We start from the raw sequence: 13,398 nt of genomic DNA on the forward strand, positions 1-13,398 counted from the left end.
AGTTGAAATCTTTCAGCTTAGTCCCCTGTGAGCCAGTCAGGGGCCAAGTCTAGAAAGGCTTGGAGCCTGTGTCTGTCCAATGTGGTTTCGTTCTGTTCCAGTCAAGCTTCTCCGGACCCCGTCTGGGAAAAGGGGACCTCAGATCTAGTCAGATCTAGTCATCGCAGCTTCCGTAGGTCGCCATGAGGCAGGTAATAGACCAGGCGTCGTCACTGGACCTCATAGTCGCCCTCCTTCTTCTGCCGGCAGACAAGTGACTTGTGAGGTGAGGAGAGCGCATCAGAATAGTCCAGTCAGCTGCCCAGTATGGGAGACTCCAGGGGAAGGAGATGCCAAAGCCACAGAGACCCGATGCCTCCTGTGTCTCTCTCTTCCTTTTGTCCACTTAATTTTCACCCTCAGTCCTTCTTTTCCTTCCCTTTTCCCTCTTTCGGCTCTCTCTCCCTCTCTTTCCCCTGCATGTTCTAGCTTAATTGAGGTATTAACGACACACAGTAAACTACATACATTTAAAGTGAATAATTTGATACATTTTGATTATAACTTATTGAACCATCACCACAATCAAGAAAAGGAATGCCCATCCTCCCCAAATTTCCTCATGCTCCTTTTAATTCCTCCTTCCCTGCCGTTTGCAAACACATTCTCATTCCCAGGCAACCAGTGTTCCGGTATATGTCCCTATAGATTTTCCTGTATTTTCCATGAATTTTTATAAATGGGATCATATACTACTCATTTTTTACTGTCTTCTTTCACTCAGCATAATTATTTTGAGATTTATGCTTGTCATTGCATGTACTATGAAGTCATTCCTATCCCCAACCCTTCCCTGGCAGCACTGTGCACACGCCCAAGTGCTTCCCAGGTTGGCGTGAGAGCCAACAGTACTGCTGCATCCCCAAAAGTAGGAATGCGCCTGGTGCAACTCTGGGAGGGGCTGGCGGGAGCCCTGGACCCTCACATGAATGCTTTCCTGGATGGTTGGAAAGCCCACCGTGCCACGGCAGTCCCAGTGATCGGCCAATGCTCAGACCCGTGAAGAAGCCCCACCCGCCAAGCAGAGAGGCTGGCATGAGCATGAGAAAAGGCAGCAGCAGATACGCGCACAGGCGAATGCTTTCCCAGATGCACAACACCCATAGCAGTGCTGCGCTCTCACAACTGGGTACGTGCCTCCGTGTGGCGGCAGCTCTGAGCCCAGTGTGAATGCTTTCCCAGCTGGCTGGAACACCCACTGTACCCACACAACGTCCAGCATATGGGGGGGATCAGAAACACAGCTCATGCTTCCCCCACAGCAGTAGCAGGTGGAATCTGCGACCTGATACTACCACAAATACGCAGGCAAAAGATTAGTTCATCAAACACCATAAGAAACTACAGTAACAATTCAGAGCAGAAGGAAATGACAAATCTCCAGAAACCAACTTGAAGTCACAGAAATTTACAATCTAAATGACAGAGAATTCAAAATAACTGTCATAAAGAAACTCACCAAGTTACAAGAATGTTCAGACAGTTCGATGAACTCAGGAATAAAATTAATGAGGAAAAGGAATACTTCATCAAAGAGACTGAAACTATTAAAAAAAAACAAGCAGAAATTCTGGATAGAAAGAACATAATGAGATAAAAAAGAATCTAGAATCCTTAAAAAATAGAGCTGATATCATGGTTGAAAGAATAAGTGATTTAGAGGCTAGAAATATAGAAATGCTTCCAGTGGACGAGGAGAAAGGACTCAGATTTTTAGAAAATGAAGGAATTCTTGGAGAAATATATGACTCAATTATAAAAGCAACATAAGAATTATACGGCTGGGTAGACGTATGTAATTATTAAAGACGCATCCAAGCTATTTTTCACCAGCACTCGATGAGAGTTTCAGTGACTTGACATCTTCAACAACACTTGCTATAGTCAGTCTTTTTAATTTTAGCCATTCTCAAGTGTGGTAGAATCTCATGATGACTGTCACTTACATTTCCCCAATGACTCATGTTGTGAAGGAGAAGGCAAGCCACACACAGACTGGGAGAAAACATCTGCAAAACATATCCCTAGAAAAGGACGTGTATTTATAATATATAAAGAGTTCTTACAACCCAATAGTAAGAAGACAAGCAACACGTCATGGCTTACCAGGAGACAGCAGATCAGGCCTGTGATGAGCATCAGGATTCCCGCCAAGCAGATGAGGATGAGGGCCCAGACGGGGTGGTCTGGGGAGACAAGTGCTGGGGTGAGCCACCTCCTGTCATCGCCCCAGGGCTCCTGCTGACCCCACTGTGCCTCAACCGTCCTTGACAAGGGTTGGCCAACTTTCCTCATCATCCAAGACCCTGTGCACATGGTTCTCTTCGATGAGGCACAGCATCAAGATACTCACCCCCTACCGTGGGCTGGGGCTTCCTGCAGGTTTACCAGGCTTCTCAGTCAAGGTGTCATCTCTGTTGGGAGAATATTCTGGAAGTGAATGAAATGGAGAATGCATGTGAGTGTGTTTCACTCTTTTTAATAAAACTTTTTAGACACAGAAAAATAAAGGAAAGTCTCATAAACATCCATCATCTAATTTAACCATGTATATTCCATCCAATTAAAACAATATTTCATCAATGTATAAATTATTAACACTTGCCACCCTTGATTCATCCCATGTTTTCAATGAAATATTAAAGTCAAGTAGACATCATCATGTTTCACCCCATTTTAGTTTCGATCTCTAAAAAGTGAGCACACTTTGCTACAAAATCCAAGACCATTATCACAGAACAAAAGTGTAATAAATTAAACCAAATTCATACCTCTGGGCACAGAGGACTGAATTTGGGCTGGACTTTCTTATGACGGCTGGGGGGAGAATGGGTCATCACAGTTGGCAAGCCTACGGGATCTCTCTAAATTTGTAAATTCCCACTCAAAAGTGTTCTTCCATGCCTAGAAACACATTCATCCCCTTCTCCTTTATCTATTTGCTTAATATTCATTTTCTAGGATTAACCTACAATGTAATATCCTGCAGGAAGTCTTCTCTGATTTCCACCTGCAAGTATGAGTTTGTTCACATCAAATTGATAATTTTCAATTCTCTATTCTTGTTACTGTCAGCTACAACATAAACTCCAGGAGGGTAGGACACGCAGCACCCAATGGGCATGGGGGAAGGGGTGCAGGTCCCCCTACTTGTACCTCTACCCAGACAACCTCTTAGAGGTGTGCTGTCTGATATGGAGCAGCAACAAGTCTCTTTTTGAATTAAAATTAATTTTAGTTAAATAAAATAAAAATTCTAACCTCAGTAACATTAAAAATCAGTAACAATAAAGACCATCTTTCGAGCACTCAACAGGCACATGCAGCTATGCAGTGGACAGCACAGATGTAGAAAATTCCACCACTGCAGAAAGTTCTAGTGCATTGGTGCTCATCTAGAGCGGGACTTGGCAAACTATAGCCTGTGGATCAAAAACCACATCCACTCCCAAACCTGTAAGTCTGCTTCACACACAGCTGGAGGCCCTCACTGACCATCTGGCCCAGTGGCTCTCAGTGCAGAGATAAGGAAACAAAAGTCCAGAGAGGGGAGGTGACTAGCTTCAGGTGACAGAGCTGTCTAGGAGAAGGTGAGGGCCTCCCATACTACACTGGTGTCCTTTTCTCTCTCTCAACGGTGGGTAAAGACTGGGGGACTATGCCACCTCCTGCCAGCCTGAGAAAGTTCAATGTTCTCTCAGCCGCAGGCCTCCAGAGTCCCTAGAAAGGCCTCACTTTCTTTCCCAATGACCAGGGAGCCTTACCATCCTCAAGGACATTCTTTCCGTCCAGGGTAAAGTTCTGCAGCTGGGTACCATTCTGGTCAGCAGCAGGAATTCCTCGTAGATGGCAACTCTGTCCAGTCTCTGTGCCAAGGCGGCTGGTTACACAGTGAGTCCACTCCAGTGTGGTTACCATGGGGGACCGACCTGGAAGGACACAAGGGATGAACAAGGGTGTCTGGAATTCTACCCGGATTCTAGATTCCCTATTTCTGGGTCCTGTCCAAGAGAACTTTCTGCAATAAGGTAAACATTTGCCTGCACTACCAAATACACTCATTATTAGCCCCATGTTGTTATCAAGCACTTAAAATGTGGCTAGTGTGTGTGAGTGAGGAACTGAATTTCTCATGTAATTTCATTTCAAGTAATTAATTTATAAATAACCACAGGGACAACATTTTTGAAACTTTGGAGTAAGGACGTCTGCAAATGCATAAAAACAATGAGAACACTGGTAAAAATGGTCAAAATCAACTTTTCAGAAGTCTAGAAATGAATCAAAGGTTTGTAAGAATCTGAGGAGGGTTTAGTGAAGAAACATGGTGGAATCTTGATAACGGGAGCAAACTTTGTGGCATTATAACTTGCACTATTCCCACCCTGCTCTCACAATAGCCTCCATAACTATGAAAGCCGTCAGTCTCAGCACCATGGTAGCTGAGACACCCAGCAGCACAGCAGCCATAACGGGTTTGGAGCTCTGAAAAGACCCCTCCCCACCCAACTGCAACTAGCTGACCTGCCTGGCAGCTCCCCGAAAACGCCCCATGTTCAGGGCTTGTTGTTACTAGACTCAGAGCTTGCCCAGGGAGGAAAGTCTGTCCCCAGGGCACTTGCTAAAAACAATCAGGGCTAATTGTTTTATATTGCAGTTGCCTGAGGGAGTGATACCAGCTGAGGCAGGCAAGAGGTGAGCCAAAAACTTAGAAGAAAAATTAGGGGAATGAGATGTCCACAGGGGGCTTTGAAAAGCTCCAGGGTATTTGCGGGCATCTAGAAGGCCACAAGGGCTCAGGAATGTGGCACACCCAGGAAAGACTTGAGAACATCTTAATCTCTCACCTCTAGTTGAAGGGTTGGCTTAATATCTGAAAACTTGATTATGTAATACACCATATTAATAGAATAAGGGCCAATACCACGCAATCTCGACCACATATACAGAAAAGAATTTCACAAAATACAACGCCCTTCATGTCTAAAAAAGAAAACACTCAACAAATTAGGAAAAGAAAAAAACTTTCTCAACCTATAAACAGCATCGATGAAAAACCCACGGCTAACACCATATTCAATGGTGAAAGACTGAAAATTTTCCCCTAAGACCAGGGACAAGACATTGATGTCTTCCCTTATCTCTTATGTTAATCACAGGTACCAGAGGTTCTAATGAGGGCAATTAGGCAAGAAAAAGGAATAAAAGAAACCCAGATTGGAAGGGAAGAGGTAAAACTATTTGTTTTGCAGATGAGAAGATATTGTATCTAGAAAAACCTAAAAAATACACCCCCCCCACACACAATATGTGCATCGTATCCCAATAGGTGTATAAAAAATTTAAATTGCCCCATCTGGTTAGTGGCTCCAATATTGGAGAGCACAGTTAGACTGCTAATATTTGTTGAACTTTTCCAGAAGGGGAGGAGGAGGAGGATGCTGGAGGTTGGTGGCCCCAAATGTTAATGCTTTTCTCAACCCCCGAAAACCTATGGAAGGAGATGGTAGGATTAGCTGACAGGGATGTGGGGCAGAATGGGCACCATGTCACTGACTTCCAGATCAAGGATGTGTCACGGGAGCTCAGAGCCATCAGCCACAAGCTCAGCCAATGCTTCCAATCTCCTCAACCCACATCAAGTCGGTGACCAGGCAGGAGTGGAATATGTCTCACAGCTGGCTGCCTCTGTAGAGCTTGGTGACCTGGAACAAACGCGAGGGAGAGTGGGTGAGATGGAGGTCTCCTGGAGACGCAGGGGGCCACTGGAGCCAGTGAAAGATCACAGACCTTGGGGCAAGGGAGACATGACTTCAAATCCTGGCTCTGCCCCTAACTCACTGTGTGAGAAATCTCCGTTCTGAGCTTCAGTTTACCCATGTGAGAAATGGGGAAGGCAGCTAGGACATCACCTCCAGACACTGAGAGAACCCAGGCACGCAGGGAAAGTGAAGGGTTGAAACAATCACATAACAGATGTAAGTCAGATGGAGGAATGACGGTGCCCTGAGGGCAAGGAGCGATGCGAGAGGGGAGACCCCACCTGGTCCTGGGTGTCCCTCAGCAGGGCGGTGTACTCCGAGGATGTGGGCTCCGGGTTGCTGAGGTTCCAGCTGATGATGTGGAAATGTAGCTGGTGCTCTCTCTGGATGGATAAACTCTGGACTGCAGAGCCTGGAGCCACCGAGAGGAAGAGCAGACACGTGGAGACTCTCCGTTCCCAGCACAGAGGCATGGTGGCCCACGGGGTCAGGATGGTAGGTGCAGACGGCGTCCACACTGCTGGCTCCCCCATCCTTCTCAGGCCTGGGGAGAGAGGGATGTGGGGACTCTAGAGAGAGGTCCCGAAACCTCTGGGGTGGGGGCCAGAACAGGAAGGAGGAAATGGGAGGACGGGGGGAGACAGAAAGGGGTGGTGACAAAAGTGGTCATTAGGGGCAAATGCTCAGGGGAGGGTCTCGCCTGAGGGAGACCAGTCTGCAACTCAAGGAGAAGAGGCCCAGGCTGCTCTTCTTGAACAAGGACCCAGCTGGGGAGGAAGGAGGAGGAGGAGGAGCAGGAGGGACAGGGGTTGGGGGAGGGGCTGGGTGGGATTTAACCCACCAGGAGCTGCTGGGACCAGGGTCTCCCCAGGCTCTGCAGGACCCTCTCAGTGGAGTTGAACGTGGCTGAGCCATTGCTCCTGTCTGATGAATACTGGAGGGTGGAGATGGGGAAGGTGACTGTGAGGGTCTTCAGGTTGTGCCCCAAAGCTGCAAGACGAGAGGGAGAGCGATGGCCATCACTGAGAGCTGGCCTGAGACCACACCAGAGTCCTGCACTCATTATCATCTGTCGTCTTCTCGCCCAGTGGCACCACCACCCACCCGTGTGGTCACCCAAGTCAGAACCAGCACATCTGCTCAGCTCCTCCTCCCTCCCAGTAACACCAATTCCAGTTGTGCACTGGTCCTCACATACACTCCCTCTCTCCATCCCTGTCCCAGCTCAGGTCTTAACTTCCTTCACCCAGACCAACACCCCACCAGGCTCACTGGATGCTCTGTCTAAAGGATGTTCTACATGGACCACTAGAAGAATCTTTCTGAAATGAATACCTCACTAGGGCCAGCACTGCTCTAGTACCACCCATGGCTCCCTATGGCCTTCAGTGTTTAGTTCAACCTTCTTGACCTGGCACTCAAGGCTCTACTCAATCTGGCTCCTGCTGACCTTTCAGTCTCATTTTATCCATCTACTGCGGGTTAAACATTATGCTTCACGCACCCAAATTCATTTCAATTCTCCCCATAGGGCATGTTGTTTCTGGCCGGAGCCTTTGATCATGGAATCCTCTCTGCCAGGAAAACCCTTCATCCTCTAGTTGCCAGGGTCCCTCCTACTTATTCTTAAAGACTCCATTTTGGTGAAACTTTCTCTAGCAAGCTCTTCCCCTCCAAATTACGCCAGGCCCTCTCCCCGAAACATCCCACACTGTACTATAATGGTGTGTTAATTTCACAAGATTAGGGGCTCTCTGAGGGCTGGCCTTAGACTGAATCGTCAGTATAATCTTTGTGATCAGCATGATTGCCCTAAAACCAGAATTTCACACCCTGGCTTCCCAGCTCCTGGATCACAACTGGCTGGTGGAGGAGTGGGGCCGGAGAGCCTCTCTTGGGAAGGAAAAGGGGCCCCCAGATACCTGTGGTGGCTTCTGGTGGCACAGGTGATGATGAAGTATGCAGGGACGTGGTGGCTGGCTCGGGAGCTGTGGCGAGGGCTGTCATCAGGGAGGGCCAGAGTGGGAGGAGCCCCCAGGCTCACCCGGGCTCCAGCAGTGGCTGTCCCAGGACCACCATTCACAGGTGAAGCATAAATGAGAGTGAGGGGACGGGTGACTGTGTGAGTAGAGGGATGAGCAAGCCTGTGGATGAGAGGAGCCCGAGAGAGAGAGATATGTGAACAAGAGAGAGTGAACTCGGAGGAGAGACAGATGGACGGGCAGAAAACTGGACAGACGGATGGGATACCTGGAAAAGGAGGACCAAGGGCGGGGCTTCAGGAGAATTAAAGTGAAAACCACGTGGGGTCAGAGTGTGGTGGAGAACATGTCTGTGTCTAAGGCTTTCTCACCCTGGGCTGGGACTCTCCACCAGAACCCGGGAGGGAGAGAAGGGATGAATTAGGGCCCTTCCAGGTGCTTCCCTCACCAAGGACAGCGGGTGAAGGAGAACAAGTGCTCCCCAACCCCAAATGTGGACGGGACCCCAGAGATCAGGACCAGGAATACTCACTGGTGGTAGTCGGGGCTGCGGCTCCATAGGTGTAATCTGTGGAGAGAAGGCGAGAGGAGCTGAGCAAGAGTTGGGGTGAACATAAAGGATTAAGGGAGAGGGAGGATGTAGGGAGCTTTGTGGGGAAAGCAGAGGGGAAAGCAGAGGGGAAGAGGGGAGTGGTGTTCAGGGGGGAGGCAATGAGATGGAAGGTGGCTGGACTCAGCGATCACACAGTGATGAGAAGACTGAACCCAGACCAGGAGGATAGAGAGATGGATCATAGCTCACTTTAGAGCAACGGAGGGAACACAGAACTCTGACTGGGAGAGAGAGTGTGGCTGTAGCACAGCCCCTCACCACTGACGTAGAGGCTGTCCCCGTCCAGGGTGAGGGAGCCCAGGTGGGTGACGCCCTGGGTCTCATGGTGTGGCTCCCAGTAGAGTCACTCTCTGGCCAGTCCGTGACCTGCGGGGGTCAGAGTGGAAGGTGCAGATGATGTCCACCCCAGTGGCTACCCCACCCTTCTCAAGCCTGGGGGAGGGAGAACCTGGGGACATGGAATACTGAGCAGGGGTCCTTCTGGGTGTGGAAAGCGAGAGAGGGGAAGGGAGGAGGCTGAGGGAGAGGCTGAAGGGGCTGCTCTGATGTCTGGAGAGGCCCTCCTCGGTGTCTCCCATGTGAGACAACCCCCTCACAAGTAAGGCCTGACTTCCTTTAGGATGTGGAGGGGGGCCTGTGAGTGACAAAGAGGGGTGAACACACAGACCTGGGTGAGGGGGCGCCTGCAGGTCTGCACGGACAGCAGCGAGGAGAACAGTCACTGCCCTGTGCCATCTGACACATGCAGGCAAGAAAGTACCGTTACGTTCTCTCAGTTCCACACTCCAAGGTCTTTTCTTTCTACTTCTTTCCTGCTCCACAGCCATCACCCAGGCCTAGGGAACAGTCACCTTATTCCTCATCTTATTCCCAGCACCTCCCATCTCGCCTCTTAAGTCTACATTCTTAACCATGAAGTCCATCTGAACCCACGTGCTTAGACCAAACACTAATCACATCCTCCTTCTACTCGCATCTCTCCAGAGTCTTCCCACTGGCCTTAGAACAGAGTCCCAAGTCACCCCTGATCTGGTCCTGCCTGTCCCCCCTCGCCGGTGTGGCTCACACCCCTCCCCCTGTGTTGACTCGGCTCAGCCATCCCTCTTCTCAGTTCATGGACACACCAGGCTCTCTGCTTCAGGGGTGTCCTCATGCGGGTCCCTCTGTCTGAAACGCTCTCTTGAACACACTCCCACACCCTCACTCCAGTCTAACCCTCCAACCAGCTAAATCCAGTCCCATCTCTAGCTCTCAAGCTAAATATCAGTCCTTCTCAAGAGGGCTTCCCTGTCCCCTCAGGTTGAGTCACCTTGTGCCAAACTCCCACATCACTCTCATCATTAACTGTCTAAAATCCAAATTCCCAAATACAATATAAATTCCACGGAGGTGGAACAAGGTCTCTCTGGTTCTCCAGGTCCCCATGTATGTGGCCCAGGGCCTAGCTCATCAGATGAGGAACCATCCCGGTTTGTCTAGGACTGCCTTGGTTTGAACACTAAACGTCCTGTGTCCTGGAAAACCCCTCTGTCCTGAGTAAACAAGGATGGTGGGTCACCATAAATTATAAACTCAAAGACTATCTATTGCATGACAAGCACACATTACCCTCAAGAACATCACAGGAAAGCTAGAATGAAAAAGGCACACACACATACACACACAATTAGTAGAGGCCAACAACTAAATACAAAATTACTTAACAAGATTCTCTGCAACGTGAATCACCAGACCGTTATTTCAGAAAAGTTTCAAGAAACAAAGTTAATTCCCTTTACAAGGCAAGGTGGTGAGGACAGTCATTTTAGAGACTAGTGCCCTGCCCTGCAATCTACAGTGTTGCTTAGTACTCCTCCAAATGATTTGAAATGTCATAAAGAAAAAAATGCTCAAAATAAATCTGGCTACTGGCAAATTCAATGTTAAATTTGTTATTAATACAAAGAAGTTCCAATCATCTTTTTCCCTCAGTGCTCCTATATTTCAAATTTTTGTAGAGGATTTATAGGACTTTAGAAGTCAAGTTGAATGGGTCTAAGGAATGTTGCTGAGTATCCCTGCTAATATTTAATGGGATGTCTTCTAATACTACATACACACGCAAAACATTTCTGTATTTATATTATATATAAATCCTGACTTTTGAGTATTATGCAATGCAAGTAAATCTATATTTTCTACTATAATACACATTTGCAGTTATTTACACTTGTTTTATGTGTTCTTATTTGCATATAACTGTACTTACTGAAATATTTACCACACAGAACCACACACAGCTTACCATATTTCACTTGAATATAATCCATCAAACATCAATAATTTTTCTCAAGATACCCTCACTCTGAGTGTCCATGTGGTGACAACCTGAGCCCAGGAAAGCCCACTAGCAGGTCTTCTGCACAGCGGAGGCTGCCGGAACCTGTTGGTACCAGGTCGACAGGGTACTCACCTGGTCACACAGAAATCCATGGATCAGTGAGGACAGGTGGACCCTGAGCCTGCTTTCACCTCAAACTTGAGCTCCACGGATGTTTTCGTGTCTGAGGGGGGAAAAAAAAGTGCAAACAAGCTTTTGAGGCCTTTTATAGGGTGTTGGATGGAAAGGCCACCCCATTCACTTTTCTTTTTTGTATTTACTGATTTAACTGTAACTGTTGGCTGAGACTGGATTTTCCCGATTCCCATGCAGTCAACTGCTCCCCAAGATGGGAGGAAGCAGCTTTGTGCTGTGTGCACTTGTGTCGCTCAACTCACTTGGCTGGACAGAGACATTTTGGTGACCCCGGACCCTTTAAACAAGCTTGTCATTTAGGGACCCTGTAAGTGACTCGCTGACTTGTAAACAATTCCCACACTTCATTCAGGGCTCGGGAGATCTTCAGGCCCTGGAGCAGGTTTCCCAACCTCGGCACCACTGACATTTGGGGCCGGATGATTCTCTGTCGGGCGGTCCTGGGCCCTGGAGGACGCTGAGCAGCATCCCTGCCTCCCCCTCTAGACGCCAGGAGCGCCCCCATTTGTAACGACCCAAACACCGCCTCCAGACGCGGATAAGCCCCCTGGGGACAAAATCACACGGAGGACGGTGACGGGGACTCTGAGGAGGGGCCGGCGGCGCCCAGAGCCGGGAGGAACAGCAGCCTCGGGCGCCCTGAGCGAACAGCCCGGGGGACACGGGGCTCCGGGGGACGGAGGGCCGTGACGGGGCAGCCCGCGGCCCAGGCCCCTCCCTGGACCGCGACCGGTGCCGGGACCGCCCGCCGCTCACCGAGCCCCGACCCTTCGGCCGAAGGTCCATGGGAACGCGGTCCGTGCCGAGAAGACTGGACACACCGCGCAGACCTCCCGCTCCATCCACGGCGCCGCCCGCGCTTCCGCTTCCGGTCTCGGGCGGGCGTTCTGGGAGGACGGAAGTTCGGGGAGGACAGAGGTTTGGGGGCTCCGGGTTGAGGCGGCGTGGGGGGGGGCGGGGCGGGGCCGCGCACCCCAGCCTCGGGGGAGGTGTCTAGTTTCTAGAGTGAGTGCGAGGCCTGGCCGCGGGCTGGGTCAGCACCAGGGACAGGGACCAGGTCTAGGGGCGGGGCTGTGGGTGGAAACCAGTTCTAGGGGCGGGGCTGTGGGCGGGGACCAGGGTGCGGGCGGGGCAAGGGGCGGGGACCAGGATGTGGGCGGAGCCAGGCCCGAGTGTTGTGGGCGGAGACCAGTTCCAGGGGCGGGAAGAGGCGGGGTTGGGGATGGAATAAGTCTGTCTGACTTCACAGTGGGAGGAAATCAGCTCCAGGGGCGGGGCTGGAGGCGGGGCTTTCCGTGGACCCCTAGACTGTACAGGTAGCTGGATGTTGAACAGCTTTTCTTCATTCCTTTCCTCACGTTTATACAGCCTCGTAGAATGATGTGCCCATATTTAGAATTATAAATTTTTTGTGCGTGTTTGCTGTTCTTAATTTCATTAAAAAATTGGATCATATATTCACATTTCTCTAAAACTTACTGTCCCAAGCCAGTAGATAAGGATATAACGCTATTTTAATTTTAATTTAAAAATCTGGGGGGAGGGAGGCCACTACGTCGTAGATGCACGTTAGGAAAACTTCAAAGAGTGGTGCAAAGTCAGTAAAATATTCTCACTCTACCACTGTCTCCCAGTCCTTTTGCACAGAGATAAACATCCTTTTCTCCTCTATCCTTCCAGACATACTGTGTATATGTGGGCCTGTGTATATGTTCAAGCCCAAGAGTGAGGTCCCCAAGCAAAACCTGAAGCCCATGAATTGTCTCACGCGTCAGAAGTTACTGAAAAGAGATTTAAATTTCTGGTGGAAGGAGATGAACTAGTGATGAATCCATAGGAAGACAACAAAGAAATAAGGGAATTTTACCATTTAAAAGGTCAAAGGAAAAAGTGAGAAAGAAAATGTGTTCATCATATCTGATGTAGCACATCTCTGGATAAGATTCGTATGCTATAAAATGGTAAACACTTATGTCATAAAACAGTAGACATTGAATTTTGATTTATCCTAATTCATTAAATAGTTATATTGGGCAAGGGGAATTATGTTTTTAATGTATGTAAGAACTCTTCATGCTGATTTTTTCAGAGAAGAAAGAAACTATAAATAGTCAAAAGATGAAAAATGAAAAAGTGTATGAGTAGCTAATATAGAAATACAGATTTTCAACCAGAAAATTAAAAAAGTTGTTTTTGGAACCAGAGTCAAGAGTGGGGAAGGTAGATTTCATTATAAGGCTTGAAGTATTATTTGAGAGATGTGCGTATAGACACACACACACGCACACACGGGAGCCTGAATTTGCATTCCAAAGGGATCATCGAACTCTACAAATAATTTGTAAAAAGGATTCACTTTACAACAGTAGAACATATTTTGAAAACTACAGACTTCAAGCATAAAAAAAGCTCTCATCATCCCGGTAGAAAAATGAATGAGGCATCACTTTCCAACCGACATGGTGATAAGCATTTTACATACATTAC

General features: G+C 48.6%; 1 protein-coding gene and 1 long non-coding RNA gene across 4 annotated transcripts; both read right to left on the reverse strand.

The window, feature by feature from the left end:
- Positions 1 to 2,206: 2,206 nt before the first annotated feature.
- On the reverse strand, positions 2,207 to 3,936 carry LOC131395111 (uncharacterized). Its single transcript, XR_009216272.1, has 3 exons — positions 3,804 to 3,936; positions 2,393 to 2,469; positions 2,207 to 2,225 (listed from the first exon to the last, which is right to left on the reverse strand). It is a non-coding gene; the product is annotated as an uncharacterized LOC131395111 (long non-coding RNA).
- A 2,312-nt stretch (positions 3,937 to 6,248) lies between these two features.
- LOC131395110 (mucin-16-like) lies at positions 6,249 to 10,900 on the reverse strand. Of its 3 annotated transcripts, none has more exons than XR_009216271.1 (3): positions 10,849 to 10,900; positions 6,643 to 6,791; positions 6,249 to 6,345 (listed from the first exon to the last, which is right to left on the reverse strand). XR_009216271.1 is itself a non-coding variant. In XM_058526907.1 (3 exons), exons 1-3 carry the CDS (start codon positions 7,806 to 7,808, stop codon positions 6,340 to 6,342), a joined length of 240 nt encoding a protein of 79 aa, XP_058382890.1. In that variant the 5' UTR covers positions 7,809 to 7,956; the 3' UTR covers positions 6,249 to 6,339. The 3 variants fall into 3 exon arrangements, 2 of the variants coding, with proteins under 2 accessions (XP_058382890.1, XP_058382889.1); XM_058526907.1 differs by lacking the exon at positions 10,849 to 10,900 and adding an exon at positions 7,724 to 7,956; XM_058526906.1 differs by lacking the exons at positions 6,249 to 6,345; positions 10,849 to 10,900 and adding exons at positions 6,458 to 6,568; positions 7,724 to 7,956.
- Positions 10,901 to 13,398: the final 2,498 nt, after the last annotated feature.

The sequence above is a fragment of the Diceros bicornis genome, chromosome 31 (assembly GCF_020826845.1).
Source record: "Diceros bicornis minor isolate mBicDic1 chromosome 31, mDicBic1.mat.cur, whole genome shotgun sequence".
NCBI lineage: Eukaryota > Metazoa > Chordata > Mammalia > Perissodactyla > Rhinocerotidae > Diceros > Diceros bicornis.

What these genes read in the sequence shown, in the direction of transcription:
- LOC131395110 (XM_058526906.1), bottom strand. Translation starts at nt 7,808, where the DNA reads ATGACAGCCCTCGCCACAGCTCCCGAGCCAGCCACCACGTCCCTGCAT. An exon ending in GCCACCAGAAGCCACCACAG is followed by an intron (nt 6,792 to 7,723) that starts GTATCTGGGGGC and finishes CTCGTCTTGCAG; the next exon opens with CTTTGGGGCACAACCTGAAG. An exon ending in CCTGGTCCCAGCAGCTCCTG is followed by an intron (nt 6,569 to 6,642) that starts GTGGGTTAAATC and finishes CTTCCTCCCCAG; the next exon opens with CTGGGTCCTTGTTCAAGAAG.